Consider the following 14,368-nt stretch of genomic DNA (forward strand, 5'->3'; position numbering starts at 1 on the left):
CATTGCACACGCATTGCACACGCACGGCCCAGCACATGCACTGCACACGCACCCTGCACATGCACACGTGTTCTGTGCATGCGTTGCACACGCACGGCCTTGCACATGCACCGCATGCACATCCTGCACACGCGTGGCCTTGCACACGCACCCTGCAGATGCATCCTGCACGTGCATTGCTCATGCACAGCCTTGCACAGGCATCCCGCACACGCGTGGCCTTGCACACACACTGCACATGCATTGCACATGCATTGCACACGCACCCTGCACACGCACACGTGTTCTGTGCATGCATTGCACACGCATCCTGCACACGCACGGCCTTGCACACGCACCGCACACGCATCCTGCACGTGCACACGCATTGCACGCGCACCCTGCACACACACCCGTGTTCTGTGCATGCACTGCACACGCATCCTGCACACGCACGGCCTTGCACATGCACCACACGCACATCCTGCACGTGCAAAAGCATCCTGCACACGCATTGCACACGCATGGCCTTGCACATGCATCCTGCACACGCGTGGCCTTGCACAGGCCCTGCACACGCACTCCGCACACGCATTGCACACACACGCGTATCCTGCATGCACGTGGCCTTGCACACGCACCCCGCACCCGCCCTGAGCATGCACACGCATTGCACATGCGTGGCCTTGCACACGCACTGCACGCACGTTGCACACGCCCCCTGCACGCCTGCAGCAGCCCGGTGCCTCGCACCCCCCTTGCACGCGCACGTGCACTGCACCCGCGCTGCCGCCTGCAGCAGCCCCCGCGGCCCGGGCCTGGCACCCCGCCGCTGCGCCCGCAGCCCGCTGCCGCCTTGCACGCTCACCGCACGCCCGCTGCACCCCGTGCTCGTGCCTTGCACGCTCGCTGCACCCCACTTGCGCCTTGCACGCTCCCTGCAGGCTCACTGCACCCCGTGCTTGTGCCTTGCACGCTTGCTGCATGCCATGGCTGTGCCTTGCATGCTTGCTGCACGCTCGCTGCATCCTATGCTTGTGCCTTGCACGCTCACTGCACCCCATGCTCGTGCCTTGCACACTCACTGCACGCTCACTGCTCCCCTTCTTGTGCCTTGCACGCTCACCGCACCCCTGTTTGTGCATTGCACTCTGAGCGCACGCTCGCAGCACCCCGTGCTCCTGCCTTGCACGCCCGCTGCATGCCGTGGCTGTGCCTTGCACACTTGCTGCACGCTTGCTGCACCCCGTGCTTGTGCCTTGCACGGTCACCCCATCCTCCCTGCATCCCATGCTCGTGCCTTGCACGCTCGCTGCACGCCGTGCCTGTGCCTTGCACACTCGCTGCACGCTCACTGCTCCCCTTCTTGTGCCTTGCACGCTCACCGCACCCCTGTTTGTGCATTGCATGCTCAGTGCACGCTCGCAGCACCCCGTGCTCCTGCCTTGCACGCCCGCTGCATGCCGTGGCTGTGCCTTGCACACTTGCTGCACGCTTGCTGCACCCCGTGCTTGTGCCTTGCACGGTCACCCCATCCTCCCTGCATCCCATGCTCGTGCCTTGCACGCTCGCTGCACGCCGTGCCTGTGCCTTGCACACTCGCTGCACGCTCGCTGCACCCTGCTTGTGCATCGCACTGACCGCACGCTCGCTGCACCCCACCTGAGCCTTGCACGCTCGCTGCACGCCTTGCTTGTGCCTTGCACGCTCACCGCACTCTCGCTGCACCCCGTGCTCGTGCCTTGCACGCTCGCTGCACGCCATGGCTGTGCATTGCACGCTTGCTGCACGCTCCCTGCACCCTCATCGCACCCCATCTCGTGCCTTGCACGCTCGCTGCAAGCTCGCTGCACGCCGTGCTTGTGCATTGCGCACTCACTGCACCCCGTCTGCGTGCCTTGCACGCTTGCTGCACGCTCACAGCACCCCATCGTGTGCCTTGCACGCTCGCTGCAAGCTCACTGCACGCCGTGCTTGTGCATTGCACGCTCATTGCACCCCACGTGCGTGCCTTGCACGCTCACTGCACCCTCATTGCACCCCATCTCGTGCCTTGCACTCTCGCTGCACCCTGTGCTTGTGCATTGCACGCTCATTGCACCCCATCTCGTGCCTTGCACGCTTGCTGCACCCTCACTGCACCCCATCTCGTGCCTTGCACGCTTGCTGCATGCTCACTGCACCCTGTGCTTGTGCATTGCACGCTCGCTGCACCCCGTGCGCGTGCCTTGCACGCTTGCTGCACGCTTGCAGCACCCCATCTCGTGCCTTGCACGCTCGCTGCACCCCGTTTGCATGCCTTGCACGCTCACTGCACCCTCATTGCACCCCGTGCTCGTGCCGTGCACGCTCGCTGCACCCCGTTTGCATGCCTTGCACGCTCGCTGCACGCTCGCTGCACCCTGTGCTTGTGCCTTGCACGCTCACCGCACGCCCGCTGCCCCCCAGTTGTGTTGCACGCCCCTTGCACGCCCCTTGCACGCCCGTTGCACCCCGCGCTCGTGCCCTGCCCCCCCCCCAAGTGGCGGCCGGGCCCCCCCCTCCCATCGTGCACCGCGGGGGGCACAGCCCTCCCCTCCCCCCCCCCAAATCCCCGCACCCCCAAACCGCTGCCCCTTCCCCTCCCCCCCCAGCCCCGTTCCCACGGCCCGGCCCCTCCCCCCCCCAGGCCCCTCCCCCCCCGGCCCGGCCCCGCGTTCCCACGGTCCCGCCAACCCCCCCCTCCCCCCCCCGCCGCCACCGGCGGCTCCCCCCTCCCCCCCCCCCCCAAAACCGGGTCCGGACCCCCCACCCCACCCCTCCCCCACCTCCCCACGGTCCCGCTCCCCCCGCCCCACCCCCACCCCTCCAATTCCCCCCCCCCCCCGCCCCCATCGGACCCGGTTGAGCCCAACTGAGCCCGGCTGAGCCCGGCTTAAGCCCACTTGGGCCCGGTTTTAGCCCCGGTTTAGTCCCGGTTCCGCCCCTCCCCCCCCCCCCTTTTTTTTTTCCCAAACTTTTTTCCGCGCCGCCAAAGTGCGGCCGCGCCGCCCCTCCCCCACCCCAGCACCCAACCGGGACCAAACTGGGACCCAACCGGGACCAAACTGGGACCAAACTGGGACCCAACCGGGACCAAACTGGGACCCAGCCGGGTTCGGGTCGGTCCCGGCGGAGCAAAAGCCGCTCCCCCCCCCCCCAAGCCCGGTTCGGTTAAGCTCGGCTCGGCTCGGCTCGGCTCGATCCGGTTCAGCTCGCCCCGGTTCGGCTCAGCCCGGCTTAACTCGACCCGGCTCGGCTCGGTTCGGCTCGGTTGAGCTCCCGGCTCGGCCCAAGTCGCCCCGGTTCATCCCGGCTCAGCCCCGTTCGTCCCGATTCGGCTCAAGCTCGGCTCAGCTCGGCTCGGTTCGGCTCAAGCCCGGCTTAACTCGGCTTAACTCGGCTCGGTTCGGCTCAAGGCCAGCTTAACTCGGCTCGGTTCGGCTCAAGGCCGGCTTAACTCGGTTTAACTCGGCTCGGTTCGGCTCAAGCCCGGCTTAACTCGGCTTAACTCGGCTCGGTTCGGGTCAAGCTCGGCTCAGCTCGACCCAGCTCAGCTCGGTTCGGCTCAGTTCGGCTCGGCTCGGCTCGGTTCGGCTTAGTTGGGCTTAGTTGGGCTCGGTTCGGCTTAGTTGGGCTCAGCTCGACCCAGCTTAGCCCGGTTCGCCTGAACTCCGCTCAACTCGGCCCCCGCCCCCCCCCCCCCCCCCCGACCCGTTACTCCCGACCCGCTTAGTCCCGATTTAGTTAGTCCCGACTTAGTTAGTCCCGACCCGCTTAGTCCCCCCCCCCCCTCACCTGCCGTCGCCCCGAGTCGCAGCAGCAGCAGCAGCGCCGGGGCCCCCCCCGGGACCCCCCCCCCGCCCCATGGCGGCAGCGGGGCCCGGCTTAGCCAGGCCCGGCCTAACCCGGCCCGGCTCAGCCCCGCTCCGGCCCCGCCAGACGGAGCCGCCGACCCCGCCGGGAGCGGGCAGCCGCCCCTCCCCCACGCGGGCGCAAGCCCCGCCCCCCTCCCGGACACGCCCAGGGGGCGGGGACGAGGCGAGGGACACGCCCACTCGGGCACGCCCCACGTGGGGGGGGCTCAGCCCCATAGCGCCCAGTGTGGGTGCTCAGCCCCATAGCACCCTATACATGGGTGCTCAGCCCCATAGCATCCAGTGTGTGGGTGCTCAGCCCCATAGCGCCCAGTGTGGGTGCTCAGCCCCATAGCACCCTATACATGGGTGCTCAGCCCCATAGCATCCAGTGTGTGGGTGCTCAGCCCCATAGCGCCCTGCATGTGGGTGCTCAGCCCCATAGCACCCTATATATGGGTGCTCAGCCCCATAGCACCCTATACATGGGTGCTCAGCCCCATAGCGCCCTGTGTGGGTCCGCAGGCCCCCGCCCGGCCCCTCCCCCCCCCCCCGCCCGCTGCCCGGTCCCCCCGGGTGGGGGAGGGGCTGCAGCTGTTGCCCCCCCCCCTCCCCCCCCCGCCCCTCCCCCCCCAGCAGCTGCCGGGCCCAGCGCCAGCGCGGGGGCCCCGGGTTGGGGGGGGGGAGACCCGGACCCCCACCCCCACCCCCGCCCCTCCCCCCCCGGAGGGACCCGGGCGGCCGGGCCCGGCCCCGCCCCCACCCCCGCCCCCGCCCCCACCCGGGCGGGTTCGGGCCCCGGAAAAAAGGGGGAAAATAAGAAAAAACAAAAGAAAAAAGTGGCTGGGGAACGGGCGCGGCGCGGAGCCGGCACCCATGGGTGCTGCCATCGGCACCTGGGGGCTGCCATCGGCACCTGGGGCCGGCACTGGCACCCATGGGTGCTGCCATCGGCACCTGGGGGCTGCCATCGGCACCCGGGGCCGGCACTGACACCCATGGGTGCTGGCTATGGCAGCTGGGTGCTGGCAGTGTCACCCTGGGGCTGGCATTGGCACCCATGGGTGCTGCCTCCCCTCCCCCGGGTCCCCTCCCCCAACAGCACCCAACCCGCTGCCGACACCCGACTTTATTCAGGCCACGGGGGAACAGAGGTTGGGGTCCTCGCCCAGATGTTGGGGTCACCCCCACCCATCCAGATGTTGGGGTCCCCATCCAGATGTTGGGTGCCCCCCCAGATGTTGGGTGCCCCCCCATGGGGTCCTCACCCAGCCACCACGGCCCCCACCCAGATGTTGGGTTCCCCACCCAGATGTTGGGGCCCCCACCCAACCACCATGGCCCCCACCCAGATGTTGGGGCCCCCACCCAACCACCATGGCCCCCACCCAGATGTTGGGGTCCTCATCCAGATGTTGGGTTCCCCACCCAGATGTTGGGGTCCCCACCCAACCACCGTGGCCCCCACCCAGATGTTGGGGTCCTCATCCAGATGTTGGGGCCCCCACCCAGATGTTGGGGCTCTCACCCAGATGTTGGGGTCCTCATCCAGATGTTGGGTTCCCCACCCAGATGTTGGGGTCCCCACCCAACCACCATGGCCCCCACCCAGATGTTGGGTCCTCACCCAGATGTTGGGGCCCCCACCCAGATGTTGGGTCCTCACCCAGATGTTGGGTTCCCCACCCAGATGTTGGCCCCCCCCCCCCCATCCACCTCCCCTCCCCACCCCCGCCCCGCAGGGAGCACCCATGGGTGCCGCTATGGGTGCTGGCCGCCCCCACCCAGGAAGTCGTTCATCAGCTGGGCGAGGGGGCGGGGCTGGTCCTCGGGCAGCCAATGGCTGGCGCCGGGCAGCAGGCAGAGGCGGGCCTCGGGGCGCAGGCAGCGGTGCAGGCAGGGCGCCAGGCGGGCGTCCAGGAAGGCGTCGTGGGTGCCCCACAGCAGGAGGGTGGGGGCCGGGGGGGGCTCGCGGGGGATGGGCGTGTCCCTGGGGGGGAGGGGAGGAGGTGAGGGGGAGGCACCCCAATGGGGGGACCCCAAAATGGGGGGGGGGGGCCCAATGGGAGCACCCAAAATTGGAGAACGTCAATGGGGGCACCCCAAAATGGAGCAGCCCAACGGGGGCACCCAAAGCTGGAGCACCCCAAAATGGGGGCACCTCAATGGGAGCACCCCAAAATGGAGCACCCAAAATGGGGGCACCCCAAAATGGAGCAGCCCAATGGGGGCACCTCAATGGGAGCACCCTGAAATGGAGCAGCCCAATGGCGGCACCCAAAGCTGGAGCACCCCAAAATGGGGGCACCCCAATGAGAGCACCCAAAGTTGGAGAACGTCATGGGGGCACCCCAAAATGGAGCAACCCAATGGGGGCACCCAAAGCTGGAGCACCCAAATGGGGGCACCTCAATGGGAGCACCCCAAAATGGAGCACCCAAAATGGGGGCACCCCAAAATGGAGCAACCCAATGGGGGCACCCAAATGGGAGCACCCTAAAATGGGGGGACCCCAATTGGGGCACCCCGAATTGGAGAACCCAAATTAGAGCACCCCAATGGGGGCACCCAAAATTGGAGCACCCAAATGGGGGCACCTCAATGGGAGCACCCCAAAATGGAGAACCCCAATGGAGGCACCCAAAATTGGAGCACCCAAAATTGGAGCACCCAGCTGGGAGCACCCCAAAGGGATCCCACCACCACCCACGCCCCAACGTGGCACCACCCAACCTGGCACCACCCAACCCACAACACCCCGCTCAAGAGCACCCACCTCAAGAGCACCCACCTCAAGAGCACCCAAATCAAGAGCACCCAACTCAAGAGCACCCAACTCGAGAGCACCCAGCTCAAGAGCACCCAACCCACAACACCCAGCTCAAGAGCACCCACCTCAAGAGCACCCAACTCGAGCACCCACCTCGAGAACACCCAACTCAAGAGCACCCAACCTACAATACCCAGCTCAAGAGCACCCACCTCAAGCACCCAACTCGAGAGCACCCAACTCGAGAGCACCCAACTCAAGAGCACCCAACTCGAGAGCACCCTACTCAAGAGCACCCAACCTACAACACCCAGCTCAAGAGCACCCACCTCAAGAGCACCCAACTCGAGAGCACCCAACTCAAGAGCACCCAACTCACAACACCCAGCTCAAGAACACCCACCTCAAGAGCACCCACCTCGAGCACCCAACTCGAGAGCACCCAACTCAAGAGCACCCAGCTCAAGAGCACCCAACTCGAGAGCACCCAACTCGAGAGCACCCTACTCAAGAGCACCCAACCTACAACACCCAGCTCAAGAGCACCCAACTCAAGAGCACCCAACTCGAGAGCACCTAACTCGAGAGCACCCTATTCAAGAGCACCCAACCTACAACACCCAGCTCAAGAGCACCCAACTCAAGAGCACCCAACTCGAGAGCACCCTATTCAAGAGCACCCAACCTACAACACCCAGCTCAAGAGCACCCAGCTCAAGAGCACCCAGCTCAAGAGCACCCAACTCGAGAGCACCCAACTCGAGAGCACCCACCTCAAGAGCACCCTACTCAAGAGCACCCAACTCAAGAGCACCCAACTCAAGAGCACCCAACCCACAACACCCCGCTCAAGAGCACCCAACTCAAGAGCACCCACCTCAAGAGCACCCAAATCAAGAGCACCCAACTCAAGAGCACCCAACTCGAGAGCACCCAACTCAAGAGCACCCAACCTACAATACCCAGCTCAAGAGCACCCACCTCAAGCACCCAACTCGAGAGCACCCAACTCGAGAGCACCCAACTCAAGAGCACCCAACTCGAGAGCACCCTACTCAAGAGCACCCAACCTACAACACCCAGCTCAAGAGCACCCACCTCAAGAGCACCCAACTCGAGAGCACCCAACTCAAGAGCACCCAACTCACAACACCCAGCTCAAGAACACCCACCTCAAGAGCACCCACCTCGAGCACCCAACTCGAGAGCACCCAACTCAAGAGCACCCAGCTCAAGAGCACCCAACTCGAGAGCACCCAACTCAAGAGCACCCAACCTACAACACCCAGCTCAAGAGCACCCAACTCAAGAGCACCCAACTCGAGAGCACCCAACTCGAGAGCACCCTATTCAAGAGCACCCAACCTACAACACCCAGCTCAAGAGCACCCAACTCAAGAGCACCCAACTCGAGAGCACCCTATTCAAGAGCACCCAACCTACAACACCCAGCTCAAGAGCACCCAGCTCAAGAGCACCCACCTCAAGAGCACCCAACTCGAGAGCACCCAACTCGAGAGCACCCACCTCAAGAGCACCCAACTCAAGAGCACCCAACCCACAACACCCAGCTCAAGAGCACCCAACTCAAGAGCACCCCCCTCGAGCACCCAGCTCAAGAGCACCCAACTCAAGAGCACCCAGCTCAAGAGCACCCAACTCAAGAAACTCAAGAGCACCCAACTCAAGAGCACCCAACCTTGGCACCCCAAAAATCTGGGTGCCCCCCACCTACCGGAAGAGGTTTCGGTAGTAGTGGATGGTGGGCGTCAGCCCCCCCGGTTGGGAGAGGCTGTAGAGGTAGGCGTCCACCTCCTCCTCCGTCAACCGCTGCGCCGGGTTCCGGATCCCCGCCCAAGCTCCCGTCAGGACGGTCTTCACCAGCTACGAGGCCACCAAGGGTGACAAGAGGTCTGGGTGCTGCCACCACCCCAAAAGCGGGTGACAAAGGGCCCTCGCTCCACACCTCGGGGTTGGTTGGGCCTCCTCAAAGTTCTCGAGGAGCTTCTTGGGTTGGGGAGGTGCAGACGGTGCCGCGGAGCAGGCGAGGGGACCCCGTGGGGACCCCGTGGGGACCCCGCGGGGAGAAGGAGACGTGGGGATGGGGGCTCACCTCAAAGTCCGCCAGGGAGAGGAGGAGCTCGGGCAGCCAGGGCAGCTGGAAGAGGAAGACGTAGCTGGAGCGGAGGAGCTGGGTGGGGTGGCAGGCGGTGAAACCTGCGCCGGGAGAGGGGCAGCGGGGTCAGCGGCCACCGCCGGGGCCCGAGGCCGGGCGCGGGGTGGGGCCGGTAGCCGGTGGGGCCAGCAGAAGAGGTGGCACCTGATGGTGTGGCCGTGGGAGGTGGCATCCAATGGTGTTGGCCATGAGATGGCACCCGATGGCACGGCCATGAGATGGCACCTGATGGTGTGGCCATGAGATGGCACCCAATGGCACGGCCATGAGATGGCACCCAACAGCGTGACCATGAGATGGCACCTGATGGCACGGCCATGGCAGATGACACCCACCAGCGTAGCCATTGGAGATGGCACCCACTGGCATGGCCATGAGATGGCACCCAATGGTATGGCCGTGAGATGGCACTCGGTGGCATGGTCATGAGATGGCACCCAACAGCGTGACCATGAGATGGCACCCAATGGTATGGCCGTGAGATGGCACCCAGTGGCATGGTCATGACAGATGGCACCCAATGGCACGGCCATGAGAGGTGGCACCCAACAGTGTGACCATAAGAGGTGGCACCCAACGGCATGGGCCATGAGATGGCACCCGATGGCGTGGTCATGAGATGGCACCCAATGGTGTGGCCATGAGATGGCACGGCCATGAGAGATGGCACCCACCAGTGTGGCCATTGGAGAGGGCACCCAACGGCATGGCCATGAGATGGCACCCGGTGGCACGGCCATGAGATGGCACCCAACGGCATGGCCATGAGATGGCACCCGGTGGCACGGCCATGAGAGGGCACCCGGTGGCACCGCGGGGGCACCTCGCAGCCCTGAGAGCCGCGCCGCGCCGCGCCACCTCCGGTGGTGGAACCCCGCAGCACCTCCACGAGAACCAGCACCCATCCGCGGCACAACCGCGCGAGCTCCCACCCCGCGTCCCCGCCCGAGAAGCCACCCGTCACCTGCCATGACGGCCCGGTGGGGCGCCGCCATGATGACCAACTTCTCCACCAGGTTGGGGTGCTGGGTGGCCAGCTCCCAGGCCAGCAGCCCGCCCCAGTCGTGGCCCACCAAGATGCACTTGGGGGACGCCTCGCTGGCGTCGGCGCCCGTCGTCACCTCCCCCTGCCCCTCGCTTGTCCCCAGGCTCTCGATGACCTGGCGGATGTCCGCCAGGAGGACCTCCAGCCGGTAGCTGGCCTTGCCCGCCGGCTTCTCCGAGGCGCCGTAGCCCCGGAGATCCAAGGCCACCACCCGGTAGCGGGTGCCGAATTCCAGCAGCAGGTGCCTCCAGCAGAACCTGGCGGGAGGAAGAGGCCGGTGACGGTGACACCGGTGACGGTGACACCGGTGATGGTGACGCCGGTGACGGTGGTGGCACTTGGGCCCCCCCCCCGCCTTGGTGGCACCCACCAGTTTTGGGGGAAGCCGTGGAGCAGCAGCAGGAGCCGGGCGCCGGGGGGCCCCCGGGTGACGTAGTGGAGCCGCAGCCCCGAGTCCTGGGGGGGGGAGGGGGGGTCAGCGGGGTGCCCCCACCCCACAACTGACCCCTCCCCCACCCATACCCCCCCCGGGACCCCCAACCCCCCCAACCTCCCCTCAGGACCCCCCCAGAGCCCCCCCAACCCCCCCCGGACCCCCAAAACCCCCTCAACCCCCCAAGTCCCCACCCAAGCCCCCCAAAAGCCCCCAGGACCCCCCCAACCCCACCCCCCACCCCCTAAGCCCCCCCCAAAGCCCCCCAAGACCCCCCAGGACCCCCCAAAGCCCCCCTCCCCCCCAAGTCTCCCTCCAAGCCCCCCCCAAGCCCCCCAGGACCCCCCAAGTCTCCCCCCAAGCCCCCAGGGCCCCCCAAAAGCCCCCCAAGACCCCCCAGGACCCCCCAACCCCCCCACCCCATTTCCCCCCCCCAAAAGCCCCCCAGGACCCCCCAACCCCCCCCCAAACCCCCCAAGTCCCCCCCCAAGCCCCCCAAAGCCCCCCAGGGCCCCCCAAAAGCCCCCCCAGACACCCCCAGGACCCCCAAAACCCTCCAGGACCCCTCCAAAGCCCCCCCAAAACCCCCCAAGTCCCCCCCCAAAAGCCCCCCAGGACCCCCCCCCCCCCCAAGACTCTCCCAAGACCCCTGCAAAGCTCCCCCCCCCCCAGCCCCCCAGGACAACCCCAGGGCCCCCCAAAGCCCCCCAAGACCCCCCAGGACCCCCAAAACCCCCCAGGACCCCCCAAAACCCCCCCAAAAGCCCCCAAGTCCCCCCTCAAGCCCCCCAAAAGCCCCCCAGGACCCCCAGCACCCCCCCAAGCTCCCCCCACCCCAATTCCCCCCCAAGTCCCCCCCCAAGCCCCCCAGGACCCCCCAACCCCCCCCCACCCCCCCCCCAAACCCTCCCCCAAACCCCCCAAGACCCCCCAGGACCCCCCAAAGCCCCCCAGGACCCCCCAAGTCCCCGCCAAGCCCCCCAGGGCCCCCCAAAAGCCTCCCAAGACCCCCCAGGACCCCCCAACCCCCCCACCCCATTTCCCCCCCCCAAAAGCCCCCCAGGACCCCCCAAACCCCCCCCAAACCCCCCAAGTCCCCCCCCAAGCCCCCCAAAGCCCCCCAGGGCCCCCCAAAAGCCCCCCCAGACACCCCCAGGACCCCCAAAACCCTCCAGGATCCCTCCAAAGCCCCCCCAAAACCCCCCAAGTCCCCCCCCAAAAGCCCCCCAGGGCCCCCCAGGACACCCCCCCCCCCCCCAAGACTCTCCCAGGACCCCCGCGAAGCCCCCCCCCCCCAGCCCCCCAGGACAACCCCAGGGCCCCCCAAAGCCCCCCAAGACCCCCCAGGACCCCCCAACCCCCCCCCCCCAAACCCCCCAAGACCCCCCAGGACCCCCCAAAGCCCCCCAGGACCCCCCAAGTCTCCCCCCAAGCCCCCAGGGCCCCCCAAAAGCCCCCCAAGACCCCCCAGGACCCCCCAACCCCCCCGCCCCAAGCCCCCCCCAAAAGCCCCCCAGGACCCCCCAATGCCCCCCCACCCCAGGTCCCCCCCCAAGCCCCCCCAAAAGCCCCCCAAGACCCCCCAAACCCCCCCCGAACCCCCCCAGACCCCCCAGGACCCCCCAAAACCCCCCAGGACCCCCCCCAAGCCCCCTAGGACCCCCCAAGAGCCCCCGGGACCCCCAGGAGCCCCCAAAGCCCCCCCCCGCCCCCCCACCTTGAGGCGCAGGTACCGGTGCTCCCCAAAGGTGCCATCGGCCAGGCCGGGGGGGGGGCGGTCCCTCCCCCGGCACCCGAAGGTGCCGCGGGGACCCCGGCGCAGCAGCACCCCCCAGCCCCCACAGCCCGTAGGCCACCCCCGCGGCCAGCGCGGCCACCGCCACCCCCAGGCGGGCCAGCAGGCGCCGGAGGGCCAGCAGCAGGCGGGTGGGGGCCAGCAGCAGCGAGCAGAGGGACAGGAGCATGGCGGGGGGCCACGGGTGTCACCTGGGGGGGGGCACTGTGTCACCAGGGTGGCCATGTCCCCATGGTGGCCCACCCCTATGGTGGCCCACCCCCATGGTGGCCCATCCCCTTGGTGGCCATGTCACCGGGTTGCGATGTCACCTGGAGGCCCCATCCCCTTGGTGGCCCACCCCCATGGTGGCCCTGTCCCCTTGGTGGCCATGTCCCCATGGTGGCCCACCCCCATGGTGGCCCATCCCCTTGGTGGCCCATCCCCTTGGTGGCCATGTCACCGGGTTGCGATGTCACCTGGAGGCCCCATCCCCTTGGTGTCCCACCACCAGGGTGTCCCATCCCCATGGTGGCCCTGTCCCCAAGGTGGCCCTGTCCCCATGGTGGCCCATCCCCTTGGTGGCCCCATCCCCAGGGTGGCCCTGTCCCCATGGTGGCCCTGTCCCCAAGATGCGATGCCACCAAGCGGTGCCATCACCAGGGTGTCCCATCCCCTGGGTGGCCATGTCACCGAGGTGGCCATGTCACCAGGGTGTCCCACCCCCGTGGTGGCCCCATCCCCTTGGTGGCCATGTCACCAAGGTGGCCATGTCACCAGGGTGTCCCATCGCCATGGTGGCCCCATCAACAGGGTGGCCCTGTCCCCAAGGTGGCCATGTCCCCAGGGTGTCCCACCCCCGTGGTGGCCCTGTCCCCAAGGTGGCCACGTCACCACGGTGTCCCACCCCCGTGGTGGCCCCCCATCGTCCCCACGGTGGCCCATTCCCGGGTGCCGTGTCACCAGGCTGCCCCGTCGTCAGGGTGTCACCGTCAGGGTGTCACCGTCACCGGGGTGGCCCTGCCGCCACCGCGTCCCATTCCTGGGGTGCCACGTCACCGGCGTGGCCCTGTCACCAGCGCGGCCCCGTCACCGGGGTGTCCTGACCCGGGGGGTCCCATTGTGGGGGTGTCACCGTCACCGGGGTGTCCCGACATGGGGGGGCCCTGTCACCGGGGGTCCCCGTCACCGGGGGGACCCACAACCGCAGTGTCCCTGTCACTGGGGTGTCCCGACATAGGGTGTCCCTGTCACCCGTCACCAGGGTGTCGTGACATTGGGGTGTCCTTGTCACCGGGGGTCCCTGTCACTGGGGGGGGTCCCGTCATGGGGGTGTCACCGTCACCGGGGTGTCCCTGTCACGGGGGGTCCCTGTCACCGGGGCGTCCCGACATGGGGTGTCCTTGTCACCTTGGGGTCCCTGTCCCTGGGGTGTCCCGACACCGGGGTGTCCCTGTCACCGGTCACCAGGGTGTCGCGACATTGGGGTGTCCTTGTCACCGGGGGTCCCCGTCACCAGGGGTGTCCTGACACCGGGGGGGGGTCCCATCATGGGGGGGTCCCTGTCACCGGGGCGTCCCTGTCACCAGTCACCGGGGTGTCGTGACATGGGGGTGTCCTGTCACCGGGGTGTCCCTCCTGTCACCTCAGTGTCCCTGTCACCCTCTGTCATGACAGGCGGGTGTCCCCGTCACCCGTCACCGGGGTGTCCCTGCCACCAAGGGGGGTCCCTGTCACCGAGTGTCCCCGTCACCAGGCTGTCACGACACGGGGGGGTCTTTGTCACCAGCGGGGTCCCTGTCACCGAGGGGTCCCATCATGGGGGTGTCCCTGTCACCAGGGCTCCCTGTCAGCGGGCTGTCGCGACATGGGGGGGGGGTGTCTCCCATCACCGGGGCGTCCCCGTCACTGGGGCGTGGCGACACCGGGGGGTCCCGGTCGCTGGCCTGTCGCTACACGGGGGGTGCCCTGTCACCGGGGGGGGTCCCTGTCACGGGGGTCCCTGTCACGGGGCTGTCGCGACACGGGGGTCCCTGTCACCGCCCCCCTCCCCCCCCCGCCCGACCTTCTCGCGCCGCTTCCTCCGCCCGCACGAGCTCGGCCACGCCCGGCCCCGCCCCCTCCCGCCCATTGGCCGGCGCCGGGCGCGGGGGGAGGGGGCAGAGGGCGGGGCCGCGCGGGCGGCAGCCAATGGGAGCGCGGCGGGGGGAGGGGCAAGGGAGGTCACGTGGGGAGGGGGAGGGGCGGCGCGGGGGGGGAGCTGCGGGGTCGCCTCGGTCCCCTTTCGGCCCCTCCCCCCCCCGGGGCCTTTTTCGC

General features: G+C 68.1%; 2 protein-coding genes across 2 annotated transcripts in view; both read right to left on the reverse strand.

The window, feature by feature from the left end:
* NOTCH3 (notch receptor 3) overlaps positions 1 to 3,928 on the reverse strand; it is a 50,354-nt gene extending 46,426 nt beyond the window's left edge. Inside the window, 1 exon segment of the mRNA XM_082334151.1 lies at positions 3,796 to 3,928. Coding sequence (XP_082190277.1) covers positions 3,796 to 3,866 — 71 coding nt within the window. The 5' untranslated portion in view covers positions 3,867 to 3,928.
* A 1,687-nt stretch (positions 3,929 to 5,615) lies between these two features.
* EPHX3 (epoxide hydrolase 3) lies at positions 5,616 to 12,298 on the reverse strand (the record flags this gene model as incomplete). The annotated part of the gene is given in 8 exon segments (XM_082334060.1): positions 5,616 to 5,844; positions 8,360 to 8,508; positions 8,738 to 8,841; positions 9,765 to 10,102; positions 10,216 to 10,301; positions 11,996 to 12,109; positions 12,111 to 12,256; positions 12,259 to 12,298. Coding segments are annotated over 8 exon segments (1,206 nt in total).
* Between the last annotated feature and the right edge of the window lie 2,070 nt (positions 12,299 to 14,368).

The sequence above is a fragment of the Platalea leucorodia genome, assembly GCF_965183815.1.
Source record: "Platalea leucorodia genome assembly, chromosome: 29".
Taxonomy (NCBI): Eukaryota; Metazoa; Chordata; class Aves; order Pelecaniformes; family Threskiornithidae; genus Platalea; species Platalea leucorodia.